Here is a 20695-nt window from a genome sequence, read left to right on the forward strand (position 1 = left end):
AAGCACAGTTAGCAACTGACTGTGGGACTTAAATGTGCCCTGAGGAGGTTTCTGAGATCACCTAAATATGGCGTTAACTCTCTCTAAGGGCTCTAAGCATCCTATAAATTTATAAATTATAACGATGCGTTGCCGATTTTTCTATTAAATTAGCAATCAGAGATCGAACACACCGAGCTCATCTCCGGCGATGAGAGGAGCATTGTTCCGGGAGCCATGAAGACATGTGACCAATGAAAACGCGAGATTTTGTTGAGATTGTAAACGCTGTTATTACAAAATGTGCATGTATTTATAGATGATTAAAACAAATAGGAGTAATTAAAAAAAATGTTAATTTTTACGGAGAGGGAACATAATACTCCAATCATTGTCTAAAAAACAACGCACTGTGTTGTTAATAAACTTGAGGAAGAAAACGAGAAAGGACGGACAAACACAAACTTCCAACTGGCAAACAGTTGGAAGTTTGTGTTTGTGTTTGTCCGTCCTTTCTCGTTTTCTTCCTCAAGTTTACTATCCATACCAACCCGCTCGTTCTGTCCCTGTGTTGTTTTCCTTTTCCTTTTTTTTTTTTTTTTTGTCTTTTGCGGGGGCGATGTGTTCGCTCGGCAGCTCTCGAGCGCGCGCTCGCTAGTCAAAAATCATAGTCCGGGCTGTATAGGCAACAAGCCGCGCACATTTGAGATATCCCTCCGCGGTTCCTCCGGTCGAAGGCGCGAGGATCCTTCGCTCGCTTTTGACTGACAGTGGCCCTGCTTTTGGAACATGCTCTTTCCGTCGTTGGAGATAACCTTGGTGTGTTGCGATCTTTGATCGCTTTTCAATAGGGAACTCGACCACGTATCGTCATGAGTTAGAGGCTTCTAATATGTTTACAGCCAGTAGAGTAAGTTATCGCCATATTTAGGCGATCTCAGAAACCTCCTCAGGGCACTTTTAATAAATAATATTGCGCATAGTATGTAAATGTAATTACTTTACAGTTATACTGCATTTCTTTTTTTTTTAATTTTGACGGTGCCATTGGAAGGTTATGTTCTGGCCAAGCGTTCCATCCCCAAAATAATGATTTAACATCGAAGATAGCTTGTTCGCTCTGCATTCTGCAGCTTACACACGAGCGCAATCCTCCACGTCAGGGTTCAGCGCAGCCTGTTCATTCACAAGAACGTCCAGCCAAACCAAAGCCAAAAGTAACAACAAAACCTACTCGTAAAACTAAAAACTCGAGCGCGTACAAAAGAAAAAAAAAAGACAAGAAAAGAATCGGCCCCCTTTTCCTTGCTCTTATTGGCCGATAAGCACAGACTCTGACCAACCAATCAGGTGGCTCGGTTCAGCTCCCCCAGCCCTCTCCAGGGTGGGGGTCTTACTAGAAAGCAACAACACAAAAAGAAGAAGAAATCAGCCCCCGTTCGTGGCACGAGCCACGAGCCCGTGGGGGATCCGGGCAGGGGGTGCGGGGAGGGAACAGGGAGGGGGGGGGGGGGGCGCAAAAGGGGGTCTAGGGGGGTCGGGCTCCCGGTGGGGAGGCTTTATAAAAGGCCGCGGAGTCGGAAGCCGGCGCCGAGTCAATGCCCACCGTGCCGGGCCAGAGCGCACACACTTTGCCTCCACGTCGTGCGGGCGAGCTGCAGTTTCAGAGCGGACGCGGTGCCTGCCGTTGGAGACCGTGTCGTCGCCGGAGTCGAGAGAGGCGGTGGTCGACGGTTCGCTCCTGAGGCAGCGGACGGGAGCGTGACGACCCTCCATCAACGGGAACTGTGCGTTCTCCACGCGGGGCTGGCCCCGTCTCCGTAAGGACACTCCGTCGTTGTTGGAATACCCGCCGCGACTCCTAAGCCCTTGCGAAGACACTGCAGAGAACAGGTGAGAACAGCGCATGAAATCACCGCTTTTGAATCCTTCGCACCTCGCTTCTCCAGTCGTTTTAAGCGATCGGTGTCTTGTTTACGGAGTCTTGTGCCTGGTTTTCCCTGGCATATTTGCACGCGTTCGAGATGACCACGTGACTTGAAAATGAACCTTCTGGAAGCCGCAGATTGGCGGCCGATGTATAGCTGGACTTGGCTTTCTTAGGGCTTCCTGAACTCACATTCTTATACTCGATATGATAACGTCGCATGTAAAAATAGACAAAAAAAAAACGCGCTGTTTGTTCGGAGGCGAAGCGAGACCTCTTGTAGACCATGCGCAAAAGAGAGTGCTGTGCACAAAATGCGGCGTTTGACCGATACCTACATATTCATAATGTCTCCTTTCCCGCGTAACATTTAATTTGGGAACTGAGCGCGAGCTCACTGGCGTTGACGACAGTCTGGTTCGAACATCAAGAGACAGAATATCTTCGATATCTTTTTGTATATTAACCTGCCGGTCGCGCAGAAAGAAGTGAACATGTCCGTTGCGTCGAAAGAGATCCCGCGACGATCCTTCGTAATAGTTCGCTTTAAATCCGCGAGGTGGCAACTACGTCTATGTAAAGTGCGAATAATATTATGTATGACGAGGGGCTGTTACGAGGGGCTGTTTGATCGCCTCTGAATTTCTGGATCTGCCGCAATCTAGAAAAGTTCGCAGACGTAATAATTTATTTGCATTTTAAAAATAGTCCCGCAGAAAATTTAAATTTCGCGCATGCTAAGCGTATTAACAATCATTGCTGTCCAGATGCCAAAACACGTATCGAGCGTGGTCTGGGCAAATCAACATGGCGCCTTGATATCAGGCTTCACGTCTGCGTTGGCATGCCATGTTTACGGTGTCCCCAAACACAACAAAAATTGCAATGCCTTTTTTTTATTTCAAGAACGAATTACAGATCGCCATACGCTCAGTCTTGGCCCGTGGCTATGGCACTAGCGTTACGAACCAGATGCCAAAGATTTAGAATTAACCGTTATCTTATTCAGAAGTTATGAGAGATTTTGGGAATTTTTCAGGGGAAACTGAAGAGGTTCTTGGAGGAAAAAAACGAGTCAGACATGAATTTTAGCGTATTTTTGTTTTCTGAGTTTGAACTTCACAAGCACGTGACCCGAACTTATCCATAGACGCGAGAAACACATAAAAACCAACCGCTGGGTGTGACGTCATACCAGAGGCTTCAACCGCCTTGCGCTTCCCGCTTGTGAGGGAATGCCTGCAGCGCTTTTGATTGCTCGACTAAGGCATGCGGAAGGCACAGAAATGTTGAGAGCACTGCATAATACGTCACAGCTCTATCATCTCCCCGAACGTGCCGGGAAGGAGTGGCTTCAGCGCTATTTTGAAAGTGCTGCTGTGGTATATAATTGTCGCATCAATATAAAATATAATTTTGATATTCGGTATCCTGGAGGACAAATGGAAACGATTTAATTTTTTTTTTCTCAAATACAAAACCAACTTCGATTTTTCTTTAATAGAAAGTGGCTGCCGACAAAGTGAATACATGGGGATGAATGGCTTTGGCAACCCGGAACGCCATCTCATTATTCCATCGAAAATTTAAGAGACTGCCTTATAACGTTTGAGTGACAAACAGTTAGTTCTGAATCTGGTATCTGGTCCGGACCGTCGCTAAAAAATACCTTTTTGTGAGCAATATTTACGCCGTTAGACGCAATACAGATGGAGGTCACAGCCTCCACCTGAAGCCAGGCCCACACATCAGTGGCCCCGCTCATTACTACTCGATTGGCTTGGCTCATCGGCCGAACATTCTTGGAAGCCTATTGTATCCCTTTCGCGACGTCCGGTTCGTCTAGTCTGGAAGTCTGACACTGCCTGCTAGTCGTGCGAGCAGACGCACAGCAGCCTCCGACATCGTCCGCTATTCCCCCACCATCTATCGTCGTCTGCAATGCCCGGACGTGGGCATGGAAGCTGCGCGTCGGCGTCTGTTCTCGCCTTCCTTCATCTGCTATTTCGCCACTGCAACGCGTGCAAGACGCGTCTATGAAAGCGGCGTTCTGGCGTTCCTTGTTAAAATGACAGCTGAACGTTTGAAGGACACACACACAGAGACGATCAAAAAGGCAGACACACCGCTGGACTAGCAACTATTTTAATGAAATCTTCTTTCTCTTCAGCCTACATATTACGCTAAACACATTCTTCCTCTTTGTATGTTTTTCAAACGTTCAGCTGTCTGTGTCTCTGAGTGTGTGTCCTTCAAGCGTTCAGCTGGCATTTTAACCAGCATAAACCAACTGCCTCAGCTTCAAGCCGTTACAATTTTTCTAGCGTTCCATCATGCAGGAAACACGGTCCAATATAAGCGTCTGTCAGCGTCTGTCAATGTGCGGTAAAAGTGACCGAGAAGACTACAAAAAATATGCAGTCCTTCCGCCTGTTGTGTTTTTGTTAGTATTTTTTGCTTGGTATCCGCAAGCAAGGTGGGTGAGCGTCATGACGCACAATTAAAACGCGACCTAAAAATATTCAAATTGGAAGGCCAGGTGCACTGCAAAACTTGATAACTACTTTCCTTTTGAAGCGAAATGACGAGAACAAACCAGGACAAACTTGATGCGAGCCGAACGCCCAACTGCCTCCAGCCAAATCGCTCGAAAATTCTTACCTGTGTAGATATCTTCTCAGTTTTTAAACCATGGCTGCAATCGTAACGGTAGCACAACTCAAAAAGCAGGCGGGTCCGTTTTTACGGGATTCACCATCTTAAACTTTTCACATTGTTTTATTTCCATCTGGAGGGAGGGGGGGGGGGGGGGGGGGTGCCAAGGGTAAAAATCTGTTTTACACAACTTGACGAGTTCTTGCCACCTCTATAAAGCAAGGAGACAACAGCTCCAAAATTAGAAGTAATAATAACAAAATATGATAACACACAATAGTTAGTCATTCAGCATCAACACACACGAAGTTACAAATCAAGCCAGATCAAGCAACATAGTTGAATTGGGACGCTAGACTTGGGCCAGCCCCGCTACGAGCCCAAGCATTCGGAGAGTGCTTCGGAAGGCGCGTACTTGCGACAGTTGTTTGCTGCAAACGACGTCGGTTAAGGAGATCTACCTCTAAACACCTCGGTGAACGCAATATGACCCGCACTCGTAAAAATAGACGAGGTCGACGAGCTGCGCTCGTTGTTCCCTCCGAAGATGCCGACAGCCATGTTTGTTATCGTTTGAAGCCGAAGCGGAAAGGCAATCTTGGGATACCCTTGAAAACAATAATGACTCTTTCTATATTATTTGTTATCATACATAAGAGTATTGTTGATTAAAATACTATTACGTCACGGAGATTCGATTGTAAAAGCAACATTACGCATGTCAATCATCTCACCAGCAAATGAGAGCCGAGAAGAAGTACTTAGTTTTGTAAGCACCGGGCGGGGCTCAGAGCAGGGTCCCTCCCCCCCCCCCTTCTCTTAATTGCGTCTAACGTCGTAATTATTGTTTAATTTTGTTTTTGTGGAAAAACTTTATAAAGAAATATGTGTGCCACTACTCCACTTCAAAGAAAGATTTTTTTTTCAAGTGTCATTTGCATGCGCTAGAACACCAAGCATGAAGTCGCACGCAATCAATGCATTATTACAACTGATTTTAATCTATAACATTCTGGAAATCGTTATTCACTGTCGTCTCTCCGTTGATCAGTGCGATTGGCTCTGGGCATGTTTTACAGCGGAGTAGACGCGCGAACATGTGTGTGTACTACGTAGTGTAGGTCTACTTTGCCGCATAGCACTCGTAGAGAAAATCAGTGTGATCAGCGTAGTGACTTCAAAAAGACGGCAAGGCTGACAAAAAGAAGAAAAAAAAAAGAAGAGAGAACTCATTTAAATCTTTAAACGGAGTCTTCGAATCGACAGTTAGTTTAACTACCAGGAAAACGTCATGTTCACTTTGACATCGCAAATTTCAATTTTTTGCTAAAAAAATGTGTTTTTTTTTTTTTTATCTCGTCATTCGCCGATATTCTGCCTTCATAGATCCCTCCGATTGCTTGGCTCTTAAAGTGTCATAGAGAAGGAAATACAGCCACGAAATATATGTTTTAGACTACGTGCACCACTCCCCCGATTCAACGATCCGCAAACAGGTAGAAAACAACATTAAACGTGACCTTTCATATCGGCGCACGTTTGTGGAGCAGTCGACGTGGAAGGCGAACGACTCGCGCCAACACAGCTCGTAGCCTACACCACCGAATGGGTTGTTGTTCCTGAATGGGGGTGCTCGGGTAAGCCTCCGCCTCAGCAGCGACGTCGATCGCTTTTACGTTTGTAACCTCTAGGCTCTTTCTTTTTCTTTTTTATTTTTTTCAGAAATCCCCCTACCTCGCTTGTTCCCCGCGTCAAAGGAGGTTGTGCAGAATGAAGGGCTCATAGCTGGTGCGCACGTTTGTACAAACAAACGCAAGCTAGGAAAAGAAAGCACGTTCCTCTCTTTTCTTAGTACCCGACATCGTTACAGCACAGCGCGTTTCTTTTTTGCTTTAGGCTCGTTCATTAAAAAAAAAAAAAGCAGTTTTAGAAGGTCACAACTTACAAGGCGGTTCACCTCAATTTATTTTCTTTGCAGGAGAGGGTTAAAAAATTCATTCGGGGTTTTTTAGACACATTTTTTTTTATCGATGCTTTTGTGCGTAAGAAACTTCTCAGAATAGAGGGTTGGGGTATGGAAGAGAAAAAACACCCACCCCGGATGAAAGCCAATTTATCAGAGAACCTTTTGATGCCGGCTGTTTCCTTGCTTTTAGTCAATACACCTCCTCGCCGATTAACAAAAAAAGAAAAAAGAACAAACAAAGAAACGCGCGTTCGAATGGGACGACGCTGGCTCCATGGCGCACGAGGGTTCGACATCACGAATCGGGGCTGCGCGTCGTCGAGTGCGCTCCACCGGCGTTATTTAATGGAGTAAAGTGGCGAGTTGGACGAGGCGAGCAAGAATCGTGCCTCCGTAACCTCCCCGAGAAATATCGTTAATCAAAGCGCGACGCCATAAACGGGCCTGTACAGGTATTATCCAAACACCTCAGCGGGGGGCTCGGCGAAGCCCGAAACTGATGCGCGAGGAACCCATCGACGCGCGAAAAAGAGGTGCGAAGAAAGCCCGGCCGCGTGAGTTATGGTGCTTCGTCGCGTGAAGGCGGCAGCCTGCATGCTCGGCGACGGCCGATCATAATAACTGCCACCCAGCCCCGCGGTAATGGGTGTCGTCGAAGACCGCAAGAACCTCGTCTCGAACCCGGCGTTGACATCGAGTGTGTGTGTGTGAACGGAGATTTAGATAGGGCCATTTGGTCGAGGGTCCCTCCGCGGAGGTTGACGCCCGGAGTTTCTAACGCAAATATTCAAACAAAAATACAAATGCCTTACAGATTTTTTTGTTGTTGTAAATAATAGATAATATATATTTCAAAAGGAACCTTCTAGAAGCCTCATAGTTTCTTCCAGAAGCTTACAGCCGGGGTCATACTGGTTGTTCGCCATGAGAAGTTTGCGTGCCGCCGCCTGGTGGAGTTCTTTCACAACCCAGAGTGAGGATACTTCAAGTTCCTCTGCTGGTGCAAGCACATGCAGTGCCAAGCTTCTATGCACTATGAAAATAAAAACATAACCGCGTGGGTATAGCACGTGCACTACCCACAGTGTGGAAAGCAGAAGCGCCCCTAGCGATCTTCTCACCGCGACAGTCTGCATACAAATTCGAAGGCGAGTCACCGAGAGATCCGTGCTTCGAAGGCCGCAGGGCAATGCGTTCTTGGAGAAACTTGGCACGCGGCATTCGAACCACGGTATTGCGGTGACTCTTGTCTGCAGACTGTCGTTTGCATGATGTATGAGCAGCAACCCCGGCTTTAGGCGCTGTTACTCTGAGATTCTACACATAGTTGCGTTTGAGTGCGTCTCAAGCCTGGTTCAGACAGTTGCGTCTGACTGCGTTTGGCTGCGTTGTGGCTTTGAGAAACCAGGACATCCCTGCTGTTTATATCGCGTGCCAAGATGATTCCTTAAATTGGATTCCACGATTCATACAAAGCACAGATGTGCCGGTGACTCGCTTTCGGTTCTCGACGCAACGCAGTCAAACGCATTCAAACACAAGTGTATGAACCGGCCTTTATACTGCATTGCGGCTGCGAGAAATCAGGACATTTCTGCTGCTTATATCGCGTGCCAAGATGATTGCTTGAATTGGATTCCACGCTTCATACGAAGCACAGATGTGCCGCTCACTCGCTTCCGTTTTTTGACGCAAGGTTGTCGAACGCACTCAAATGCAGATGTGTGTTACCTGCCTTGAGTGTAGCAAACGCGGCGTAGCGCTGCGCGCACATGTGCCGATTGGTCGCAGATACCGAGTTCCTGCTCGCTGGCCAATGCATGTTCTGCGCTATACGCTGCGTTCGCTGCGTTCAACGACGTAGCATAACAGGGCCTTTAGCCTCTAGCGAAACGTCGATCTCGACACCAATGTAAAGTTCACGGGATGTTTTCTTTACTTTTTTTTGTTATTTATTGTATTTGCAATTCTCCTTGGTTTTTTTTTTTTCAGGATGTTCGTGTATACTGTGTCAGATATCTTTGGTATTGTTCTAGGAGTGAATCAGACAAATAAATTCCAGTTCCTTTAATCCGCACTCACACTGCTAATGCGTGTAATACAAGATACAGTCTTTAGATACTATCTGAGGCATTCCTTGTAAGACTTTGGTGGTACAAAAACTGTCTTGTTTGGATGAAGAAACATGCTTCTAAGAAGCTTGAGGAGTGTCCGCAGATTCTCTTCAGCGAACACCGTGTCGTCTGCATGATGAATGAGCAGTGCGAGCGCGGCTCCAGCTCTCTCGGTCACCATCATAAATCGGATTTTGTCTCGTCGGCGAGCGAGATGACTCCTTGTCGTGCTAGTGGAACCAGGCCCGTGCTCGCTACTCCAGCGAAGGCGACGCCAGCCAGCGACAAAGGCGTCAAAAGGAACGGGAAGCTGTCGCCTATGCCACTGTGCAGCGAGAACTGAAGCGGCCTGGCGGCCGAAATGAGAAACAGCGAAAATGGGATCAACTGCACCAGGTTGCAATTTCAAATACGGCAACCTCTCTGTTTTTACACCAAGAATAGCAGACGGCACCGTAGTACCGCGAGCCACGAAGGTCTGAGATAAATGCGTACCTCGTGTAGCGACATTCGTTGCCGTGCCGACTGTAGTAATAGAGTATGTTTCAGGTAAAAACTGGTTACTCACAGCAGCATGATGAACGGGAAGACGCCACTTCCCAGAAAATACGCTTTGGCACGCGTGTTGATTGTCGTTACTTGTGAGACACAGTGCGCGGCATCGAGGGAGTTTATTCGAGCGGGCCTTTCATTGCATATTGTACACAGTGCACGAAAAGATTCGGCGGCCCAAGGTGCCGGCTTCGGAGTGGAGCTCTCCGACGCTTGCGCGTGTTTCGCGAGAGCTCCAAACGGGCGGCGGCGGGGGGTTGCCATTCACGGAGAACGCCGACGCCGTAGGGGCGATTCGGCGCAACAAAGGCGGGCGGGCGGCCCGAAAATGCCCGCCGACTCCGCAGTCCACGAAGACCGGTAACAAGGCCGCTGCCGTCCTCGACCCCGAGAAAGATCGCTCCCGTCCTCAAAAGAAACGACTCCCTTCGCTCTCGCCGTCAGAGTGCACGTATAATGCGGCCGACTTCGGTTACTGTCGCGTCTCTTGTCGCATTTGCTGTTGTCGTCCTTTCGCTATAACTTTGCGCTAGTTTCAGTTAAGGTTTCGCCAAGTTTCCTTTTATTTGCTAGTAAAGGCTCGTTCACACAGCTGCGTTGACCGCGTTGCGCCGCGTTGCGCCGCGTTGCGCTGCGTTGCGCCGTGCAGCACAGCGCCTCCCCTCTGGCTGATCGTAACTGTCGCCATAGCACTCAACGCGAGCAGTCTCAACGCAGTCAAACGGAGTCAAACGCAACTGCACAAACTTCTTGTAACGCCATTTTCGCTTGGAACGCCTTACATTGAATTCAACACTCCTCAACTAAAAGCAATTCGAACGGGTAAAGGCTTTAGTAGCGATTGGTGTAGCCACCAGGTTTGTGGCGCTAAGGCTGAGGGGCCGAGAAAAACTCCTAAGAGTTTCTTCGTCTAAGCGATATAAGCTTTCGTTGCAGCAAAGACTTCTCCAGTGTTGGCGGTTCACGAACAAGAGTTTTACTTGCGACAAATAAAACAAAAAATCAAGGCGCATATAAGGAGTCTGCAAGCTCAGTCATTTGCTCCTAGAACAGCTTCGGGTGCTTATTCCTAGGAAATTTGGTCATACAAAAATGCGTCTTTGTTTTACTTGCTTTTCTAAATATACTTTTTTTTTTTTAGCCTGCAAGAACAGTTTTATTTTCTCGTTTTTCCTTAGTCTGAAAATACATCAGTTGCACAATCGTAACTTGAATCACTGGTAACGCTCCCACCTTGGGCGAGGCTGGGCACGGCGAGGCAGGGAGGGAGAGGTGGGGCCTGCCCCGACCGGCATCCACGAAAGCGCCTCTCCGAGTTCCCTTTCTTATTTCTTGTCCTCTTTTTGTTGTGCGAAGGAGTGGGACTCTTAGCAAAACTTAGTGCCACGCCTTCCTCCCGCGGTATGGTGCCCAACGGAATGTTTGAAACCGTCGAGCTAGGGCTGGCACAGAAAACGGCGAGTTCCCGCGAATGAAGATGGCAACGGACTCGGAAAGTGGGAGTTAGAGTGCTTTGTTTCAACAGACAAGAAAAAGGCTCGTTTCTTTCACACCGCCAAAATAAACTACGCATCGCCAGAAACCGCGTCTTCGTAAAAATTTATCTTTAGCGGTTGAGATCAGACGCTAAGGTTTCGCAAGTTAGGGTTAGCGGAGTAAGAATTGTTAGAAGCACTAAACTGACCATGCCCACGAGATGATGGCGTCGGTCAGCAAAAGCAGGAGGAGTGCGTTTGTTTTCCGCTTCATATTTGAGATGGTGCTACTTTCGATGACAAGCACTAGCATACACAGAAATCATTAACATCATTACTGGATGGTAGCACCGAACGGGCAATGATGAATACGTCTGGGAGTCGCGCAAATGCGGTTTTGAAGAAGAAACACCTTTAAACCTCTATTTTATACGCTTACATAATATGGGAAAAAATATTTGTTTTACGGTATTATACTCTTTGCATTATTTCATTTACTGTGCCTAGTAAAAGCGATACCGAGAAACAATATATCCCTGTCTTTACGAAACGCATTTTCAGATAATTATACCCTACCCTTCACACACACCGAGCTTGCAAGACGTCGAAAACAATCCTCTCGAACATTGTCTTATCAAACTGACCGCTCACCACACGGCGCGGGCGGTACATCATTGAAAGTTAGAAGCTATCGCTTTTTGAATTTCTGTAGGGTTATTCCGAATCACCAGTTGTGTTTTGTTTCGATTGTATATGCTTTTCTAATTCAACCACTACTGGAAAGCCAAAATGACAAAACGCCCATTTGAGTAACCGTTTTGACATGAACGTTTGTACCGAGGACAAAGTGGGGTCTTATCTATTAAAGGGGCCATAGAATGATTTTTCTGTTTTCGCTAAATACTCCTCAGAATCACTCCCTAACGCTTATAACCGAATAAACTTGCCTTAGTTTTTCTTTCTAAGCAGTGGCAGTCGGCAAATAAATTCGAGAAATATGAGCATCGTTGATCCCCTCAACTTGGAGCCAGAACAAGCGGCTACGAGAACTGGAGTCATTTATGTGCCGCCAATGCTTATCATAGCTGCGCGCTGGGGTTGGGAAAGCACGGGACAGGCGCTGAGTTCCAGAGATCGTTAGGATTTGTCTATTGTCGCCATTGAAGCGATTGGGCAGGAGCCACTACCCGAATGCTTGTCGAGCTATTGATTATCGCGAGCCAAATCGAGTGCTCAGTGCTCACGCAATGATCGGGTCCAACCTATGAGTCGCATTCAAATATCGTCACTGCGGCACCATATATCGTCGCTGGGGGACACTGCGACCTCCAGACTACGTCACCACGTTCTGCGAAGGAGAGGTTAAAATAATACGCTCGCTTTTATTCGTGAAATTACCAAATGCATTACTAGGGGTGATACAGGACACTTTCCAAGAATACATCGAAAAAGACGAGAACGAAGAACCGCGGAAACACGCGTGAAGGCGGCACCGGTACTGTTTTCGCATCCGCGACCACATCAACCGCATCGCATTCCGAGACATCGCCTGGTCACGTGCTCGTCGTCAAAAGGAGAGGGAGGGAGTCGAGGGATTGCTAAATAAACCACTCCGCCAGGCAAGAATTCGGCGCGGCCATCATTCAGTTTATTGTGTTTGTGTGTATGTTTCCACAGCATGAAGTTAGTTTGACTCAAAGGGCGTCTTGTCTCTTAGCTGTAGATGAGCAATTTCGCCAATTGAGTAAAACCGCTAGCCTGGGGTCTTTAACGTGCACTACGTAGTGGGGATACACGACTGCACGCCGGTACGATGCTCATACAGATCGAAATGGGTGGTTCTGTCTCATGCAAATTAAGAAAGTGTCCCGCATTCCCCTAGTAAAGTACTTGAAATTCCACCGCAACAAAGAGGTTTCTTGGTCAGTGGCGTTGCGTGCTAGTATACTTGGGTCCCAGTAGTGCCAGTAAACTCGTGTAAAGACGAAAGCATTCCAACCCAATATCGTTGCCACCGCTCTTTTAATTCTCACAAAACAAACATCGTGTTCTTCAGCGTGCTGCGGCATAAAGCCCTCTACAGCGATGGTGGAGGTTGGAGATGTACGGAGTAGATAAATCTGCAAGCACGGAATACGCAATCAGTGGTTTTTTCGTTCTCTCTCAGCTGAAGGGCTGCTTTAGAAATCCCATTGTCACTGGCAGAGTGAGGACGGCAGGGCGTGGCTTAGGAACGTCCGTTTTCCAGCACGTGCTCTGGGCCTTCCACCGTGCTTCGGTTGCTGCGCTTGCGCTGCATGAGACGCCGATGCATTGCCAAAAGAAGGAAGCATCACTCTGGAGGCGGGACAACCGAAGCTCATCTCTACTGTCCTCACTCTCTCAGTCATTATAAAAAAGATTTCATGCGAGTCACCTAATTATTTAGAAAAATGTAATGTTCAATACTACGCTGTATGCCTGAGCTAAAAAAAAACAAAGACGTGGATATTGTACAGATTACAACACTAGTATTTTCTATGGCTGTCTTTCGGATGTAATGTGCTCCCCGGTCTTTTTCTATACACTCACCCAACCTCCTTGCAAGTGAATCCGCCTGTTCTTCACTATATAATCACCATTTACGACGGTTTAATTACATTTTGTCGGGTTTTAAATCTTCAAATGAAATCCGCAACTCCGATAGAGTATCTTTTGAAGGTGTTCTATCTACAGCCATATTCTCTCAATCTTGGCAACCGGTACGGACCAGGTTCAGGGCAAGTTCGTCGTGAGACCGGTCCGTAACCCTACCTCGTTTGCATCGCGCATCCGCCCAGCTGTGCACTCGCCCTCTACACGGGGCAGCTTCAAAGGAAAACCGGAGGACTCGAAGAGCCTCCTTCACCCGTGACGGCACCCGAACCAGAACCTCGTTCAAGAGTCGGCATAAACTGCGCCCGAGCTCCAAACTCGGAGCCATTGTGCGGCTCAAGTGGCGAACGACCGCAAAGGGATCTCACTGTGCGTAGATAGTTCCCATACACGTGGCTGCAGCACCGCGTAGACAGGCATCGAGCCCGCAGCGCATCAGGAGCCCTCAATGGGCAAGTTCCGCCGGGACGTCAAAGATCCGAGCGTGCGCCGTCCACGTCATGAGCGCCCCTGGCTCCCCCCGCTTGATCAATGATCGTCCAGGCGAAAAGGTCGTCGGTCTTCAAAGGGCTGCACGACGGCGCCCTTTGGCTCTCCTGGAGCCGGGGGGGCGACGTCAAAGAAAGAGTCGCCCCCTTCCCCGTTTCAGTCCTCCGTGCCTTTTCTTTCGGACCGATGAGCCAAGACTGTCCGGGCCAAAGTGGACTTGACGGGTGGACAACTGGCGCCCAAGATAAATTGCCTTCCAGTTCCATTGTGGGGGGCACACTGGACCACGGTAGAAGCCTGGCCGGACACTGGGTAGAGGCTTCGAGAAAGAAACAGTGGGGCGTATATCCGCAGCGGGGGCCACCATTGTCGTTCAACTCCTTCAGTCAGAGAGTATCATGCGCGGAGCTAGCGTGTACAACAACGCGGGCAAGACCGAGTGCACGCGCTCCGGGCGGACTTGAACACGGACTCTATACTCCCGTGGTCCGCCCAAAGCCACCTCTAACGATCAAGAACAACGTCCGGGATTAGGCGGACGGCGTTGTCCGGGCTCGCGTGAGAAAGAGACCGAAATCTGAAACGTAGGGCTTGTCCCGCCCAGTTCGCATTGTGCTGGGGATTCGCGCCCGCGTATACACACAACTCATTCACGGCTCGCCGGTGTCGCTGTTGGTCTCCACGTGTGAAGAGGGTTTGTTAGTGTGCCCGTTACGAAGCCCCCCCTCCCTCACCCTTTCCTCCTTCACCACTATGTACAAGCGATGCCTTTCCCTGAATTCGTAGTCCAGAGAAAGTGCGAGGAACCTGGCGAAAGTCAGACGCAAAAAGAGGAAGTGGACTGAATAACGGTGTATGCTTCGAGCCGCCGCAGTACAAAGTGACCAGTGTATTCCACCTTTGTGCCCTGAAGCCTCCACGCCCAGCCGCGTGTCGGATTTCTGTTTTATGTAGCACCTTTAGAAGGCGAGAATGTTTGCCCGGCTTTTCACGTTCCCTCTACCCCCCAACCAGTACAGCGTACGGCATTACGCATCTTTCACATGGGGAAAGCTCTATACATCTAACGAAAGCCTGCTCGGTAGCCTGCTAGACCTCTGTGTTTCTCTGAATATCACACGTCCTTCGTTCACAAGAATTGGGATCAACGTGGATTGCACCGAGGGAATCTCGGAAAGTTGCGTTGCGTGAAAATATCGAAAACAAACCCGATCAAAAGCTCTTAGAAGTCCTTCGGGCTTGTGAATGTCGACGAAAATTTTAAGCATGCGAAATCCGGGTGTAATTACTGAACATTTTGAAAATTACAATCTCAAAAGCTTGTCTGAATGCATCGTTCTATAACATATTCTCGCCTGAAATATTGCGTTCTGGCCGCTATTTCCACAACTCTCGTAAAAATATCCGTATAGAGCAACACAAAGTTGTGACTGTGGCTATATTCGTGCCGACTAAAGTTAGATTTAATAGGAATTTAATTAGTGAGTACTTTTACAGCGGAGCTCTTAAGGGCTAGTTTCGGAGCTGTTAAGGCCAGTATCGTGTCCGTCATCAAACAAATGATGACACAAAACTCTGGACAGCTACCGTCATCTTTGAGCGACGGCGGCAACCTTTTTAGCCTTTCAACTCTGGCTTGCCGACTTGTCGGCCGGCCATTACTTCATTCCCACCATAAACAGCTTCGCTGGTTTCATACCTTCTTCACCAAAGTGGAAAAGCAGAATTTTATATATATATATATATATATAGAACATGCTTGTTTAGTCATTCTCAGGAATTCACGCTGACGCGGATTACCCAACCTCTTTATAAAACGCCGAAGTGCAGCCATCTGCAAGTACACGCAAGAAAGCTAGATCCACTGTATCGAGGTCTGAATAGCGGGGAAGTCATTCAGCTTTATAATGGCTATTATTTTCTTCGCGATACATGGACAATATGGCCATCGCAGCAAGACTGCACTTGAGGTCTTTAAGGTACAAATCGCACTAATGTGACGCATGACAAAAAAGCTGGTTAATCTAGAACGTATTTCTCTAGCAATAAAACTCTACGCACTTTCTTATTTTTTTTCTTGAAGCGACTTAGTGTTTTTTTTTTCTTGTTCTGGCAATTTCAAAGCGTTCTAAGTGCACATCACATTAACACAGGAGGAACCGTAACCAACACTGCCTTCATTCCGCAGGTTGATGCTTACCGGGGTATGAGCACGGCGTCGGCGCGTCCTTCCCTGAGCAGCCGAGAGAGCACCCCTGGTCCTGCCCGCTGCATGACGCCCTCGATGCAGCCGCTGGTCAAGCCCGAGCCGCCCATGTCTCCGCCGGACGACATGTCCTTCCAGAGCGGCTTCAGCGAAGGCGACGACGACGGAGACCACCGCTCTCCGGGCTCGTCCCAGGGCCTGCTCAGCCCTTCCTATATGGACGCCGACGACTTCGACGACGCCGAGTCGGCCGACTCGTCTTCCACGACCGCGGCCAGCCTGAGCAGCACGACTAGTAAGCGGAAGCGCGTGCCCAAGGCGTCGACGCGGGCTCGAGCCTCCACCAACAAACCCGGGGGCCCCGTCAGGGTGAAGAAGACGCGGCGCCTCAAGGCCAACGACCGCGAGCGGAACCGGATGCACAACCTGAACGGCGCCCTGGACAGGCTGCGCTGCGTGCTGCCCACCTTTCCGGATGACACCAAGCTGACCAAGATCGAGACGCTCCGCTTCGCCCACAACTACATCTGGGCGCTTTCGGAGACCCTGAGGATCGTCGAGTCCAAGTCGGAGAAGATGAAGAAGGACCTCCAAACGGAACAGGACGCCGCCGCGCCTCTGGGTCTCGAGTCCGCGATCGCCACGGTCACCCCGGTGGCACCCCGAGGGCCCTTCTACGCCACGCCGCCGTCGTCCTTCGGGTCGTCGCCGTCGCCGGCTAAGCTTCAGGGTGGCGTCCCTTCGCCGGGGCCGACCCCGTGGAACTTGTCGTCGTGTCCGAGTTCGGTCGCCGTGTCCACGCCAGCGAGCTCGATAGACCTGTCGGACTCATCGTGCTCGGGCTCGGAGTGCGGCTTCACCACCTACGAAACACTATGAGTGTCGCATCCGCGGGAGCGCTTTTCACTTCGTGCCACCACGGACTTGGATCGCCAAGCAGTGCGCCGCCAAAGACATCTATCGCGAGAGAAGGACTGCATCCATCAACCTCATTTTAAGAGGTGGAGTGCCCGCATGCACGGACATTTGTGGCGGGCTCGAGAGATTGACAACTCTAGAGCTTGCTTCGGACCCTGTGGCAATTCCAGTAATGGCGATATTATTTAATGACTACTTTATTATTCGTGTTCGGAGAAAAGAAAATATCCTCCTAACATTATGTCAGCTCCCAGTGGGTAAGCCTGGATTGAAAAGCGACTTGGGCAAGGCTCTTACACCGAAGAGGCGTCCGATAGCTTGTAAATTGGGTTTAAGCAGCTTTCACTGTGCTACAATCGCCACTCAATAATTTAAAAAAAAGTATAGAGAAATATAAACGCGGTAAGACAACCCAACTGTATGAAGTGGAGAAATACGATTATTCGTGCAATTCATTAGTGTAAATAAAGTCGCCGTCAATCCAATGCTTCGAAGCCCGTCCAGCGCGATACATGTGCCACAAACCATGACGAGACGCTAGATAGGTCAGGTCCGGCTGTCCGCCTAAGATGGCCTCGTTTTGTGTACGAGGCTCGAAGAACGTACTCTTTTCCATAATTTATGACCCCATTGATCGAGTATACTGTGTGCCAGTAGACACGAATAAAGCCATTCGTAACGACAAGCCCCTTCCAGCCTCTTGCTTCACGCAACTACCGTTCCCTTTCACAGCCGGGGTTCGCGCCAATGACGCGGAGACTCGACGCCTCGAAGCCTCGCCAAGGACGTGTTTGCCTGCCTCGAATTGTTTGCTCGCGCTGCGGGTTAAAAATTTAGCGCCGTGGTTTTCTCGTGTCTACACCAACACTCGGCAAGGGCCGTCGGGCCGCTGCGCTGGCGCTGCTATTGGCAGGGCGCATTCGCAGACGCTTCACGCGGTTCCTGCGCACGCGCAGTACCCGCACCTGCTTGTTTGTAAACAGTGCGTTGGTCTATACGGACCGCAAGTTCATCTGCTGCTTGCACAGGGGTTCCGACGACCTCAGAATGCCGAGCTCTTATAAGCTGATCAAAAAAGAAATAGTGGGTAGACCTCAAGGCATCTAGCATTGAGGTCTACCCGCTATTATTTTTTTTCAATCAGCCAATAAGAGCTCGGCGTCGTTCTGACGTCACCGCACCTCCTGCGCAAAAAGCAGACGACTTACTCTCCTCATAGAAGATTGCGAGCGGGGCGACTGACCGCCGCCATGGCTTTGCTTGCGCGGGCAAGCCTGTGCAATGGCAAGCTGGAAAAATCTACGTTTACGCGCTCGTCGTACCTGCTTGCGTACACGCCATGTTTGCAATAGACTCCCCTTCTAAAAGTCCCTGCCATCGCAGCAGGTCCGCCGTTGCTCGATCACGTACTCCGAGCATGTATTGGTGAGCCGCCTCAGCGTTCGGCATGAACTCGGCTCTGCTCGTATTAAAAACGAGCAGAGCGAGGACTCGGATCCGAGCATACGCTTCGTGTCCAAGCATTGGCGACCTCCATTGTTGCTCGATGTACTTTTGAAGCAAAAACATAAAATAGCGCAACAGAAAACAAGGACAAGAAGTATACAGGACAGGCGATACTTCTTGTCCTTGTTTTCTGTTGCGCTATTTTATGTTTTACTAAGATGAACCAACTAGCCCAACAACGTACCTTACTAAACAATACTTTTGAAGTGTTTGTTTACGAGCGAGCGTGTTCGCCCACACTGGCTACGCGCTGGGCATGCACAGAAACTCGATTTTACGAGAGCGAAGCGCCTGAGCGCCTCAGTGTGACGTCAGCAACATCGGTGGGTGCATAGGCAGTTCCACGGGGAACATTCGGCACCTGGAGATCAGTTGGGAGAAACAACGTGTTCCGATATGCTCCGTGGGCCGTCGCTCGAAAGGAAGGTTGCTCGGATGCCCTGGCACGTAACCAGGATTTTGATTATTCGGGGGGGGGGGGGGGGCGCTTATGTCAAAATGCTGTATGAGGGGGAGGGGAGAAACGAGGTCCCTCATGGCTACGTGCCTGCGGATACCCCTTCATTCGGTATAATATACTTGTCTAACATGCCGCGTTTTATTTCTGATTGTTTTAGTAATCGCGCTAGAATCCCTTTCTGCATTGAATAGAAGAAGCAAATCTAAGGCCATGAACCTCCTTGGTGGTCGGTACAGGCATAGTGCTACGCCATACCCCTGCTTTTTGCTGCTCCACGCGATGACTGGGAGTGGTGATCGGGACGTTTTACCTAAACGAAAACCGGCAGCGACATCTCACCAATGATGAGCAAGGACATAGTCCAAACAGGGAATACGAATGAACACTTTTCTTTCCATTCTTTGTTTATTTTATTGTCTTTTTCTTAAAGTAACGGTGCGTAGAGCAGTGTGTTGTTACATCCATCCCAAACATATAGTCGAAAAGGTGTACCGACTCGGGAGGCACGCAAACAAACATATACGATGCATGAGCAGCACCGAGGGGTCTTGGCCTCAATTCGAAGAAAATTTCTCGTATCATTGGCCGGTCACAATGACACTCAAAAAACCCTTTGTTCCAAAAAAAAAAAACCTATCTAATATCCCACCTTTATATATCAAAGGCTCTATTTTCTTTTCTTCGAAACAAACCTTTTCTATTTGTTCTCCGGTTTCTTGGAGGGAGAAAACAGATCTAAGCAACCGGGTACCATTCAGAGAATGTTCGATGGAAAGAGGTCTGGATATAATCCATCCAAATTCGTTCATTCGAACAACCGAGGCACACCGTGCAAACATACAATAACTTTTTTTAATGTTTTTTATCCTTGGAGATGTTCGCCTCCGCACAACGTCCCCAAGAAACCGCCACGCAAAGAACGCAGCCGGTTTCGCATTGATAAGTCTTCGTTCGGCAATCGCTATTCACACCACCAGCACCAATCCTCTTTCTCCATCCTCCGGGACCGACGTGGATGCCTAGACTACTTACAAACTTTCTTCGTCATAGTTTTTTTAAAGCGCTACGAGGGACTGTTTGTTTCTGTTCTTCAATTGTTGTTTTCCTTCTTTTTTTTTTTAGCTAGGCAAGTATCACCAATCGACGGCGTCATTCGCGGAGGCAGCTTCTCAAAAAGACCCGTTACCGTTCCCTCCGTCAAAAATAATTTTAATAAAAAACAGCCACAGTTTCGCCGACTTCCTCCTATTGTAGACATTTTTGGCTAATATTTTTTTTTTCTACGTATGAGTGCGCGTGTTTTTGTGCGTTTGTGTGCGTGAAAGCACGGGAGCATTTCTCGGCTCCTGTTTTTCCAGACGCCAAGAGAAGAGGCAGAGAAGGAAACGACACCATTCATCGAGTAAGAAAATCCAGGCGGCAGTGCAAGCAGCCCCACCCTCTTAAAAAAAAGAAAGAAAAAAAGAAGATATCTTTTTCTAGACATATCTTCCACAAAAAGCAACAAAAAAATGCAAATGCAAATGAATATTATTGGTGAAACTCCTGAAAAGAACTACAAAGTGCTACGCGTACACAAAATCAAGAATACACCACGAAAACAGCGAAACAAAAAAAGGGGGGGGGGGAGATAAAAAAATACGAAAATCTCGAGGTGCCATTGTTGGCCTCCTCGAGGAAGTGACAAAAAGTAGACGCAGGTACCTCTCTCTCCAACCTGAACCCCCTCGCCCTTTCTTTGTTGAACTCCCATAAAATAACACATAGAAATGGAAACAAGTAAATATGCGGCAGGGAAAACTTTGCAGCCAGAA

The 20695-nt window shown here is 48.6% G+C and overlaps 1 protein-coding gene across 1 annotated transcript; it reads left to right on the top strand.

The window, feature by feature from the left end:
• The first annotated feature begins 15985 nt into the window (after positions 1 to 15985).
• Positions 15986 to 17594, top strand: LOC8034387 (neurogenin-1-like). Its single transcript, XM_002409049.4, has one exon. The coding sequence runs from the start codon at positions 15998 to 16000 to the stop codon at positions 16874 to 16876; it is 879 nt and encodes a 292-aa protein (XP_002409093.4). The 5' UTR covers positions 15986 to 15997; the 3' UTR covers positions 16877 to 17594.
• Positions 17595 to 20695: the final 3101 nt, after the last annotated feature.

Source organism: Ixodes scapularis, unplaced genomic scaffold, assembly GCF_016920785.2.
Source record: "Ixodes scapularis isolate PalLabHiFi unplaced genomic scaffold, ASM1692078v2 PGA_scaffold3__209_contigs__length_174095766, whole genome shotgun sequence".
Lineage (NCBI taxonomy): Eukaryota > Metazoa > Arthropoda > Arachnida > Ixodida > Ixodidae > Ixodes > Ixodes scapularis.

Excerpts from the sequence above, each read along its gene's own strand:
- LOC8034387 (XM_002409049.4), top strand. The coding sequence starts at position 15,998 with ATGAGCACGGCGTCGGCGCGTCCTTCCCTGAGCAGCCGAGAGAGCACC.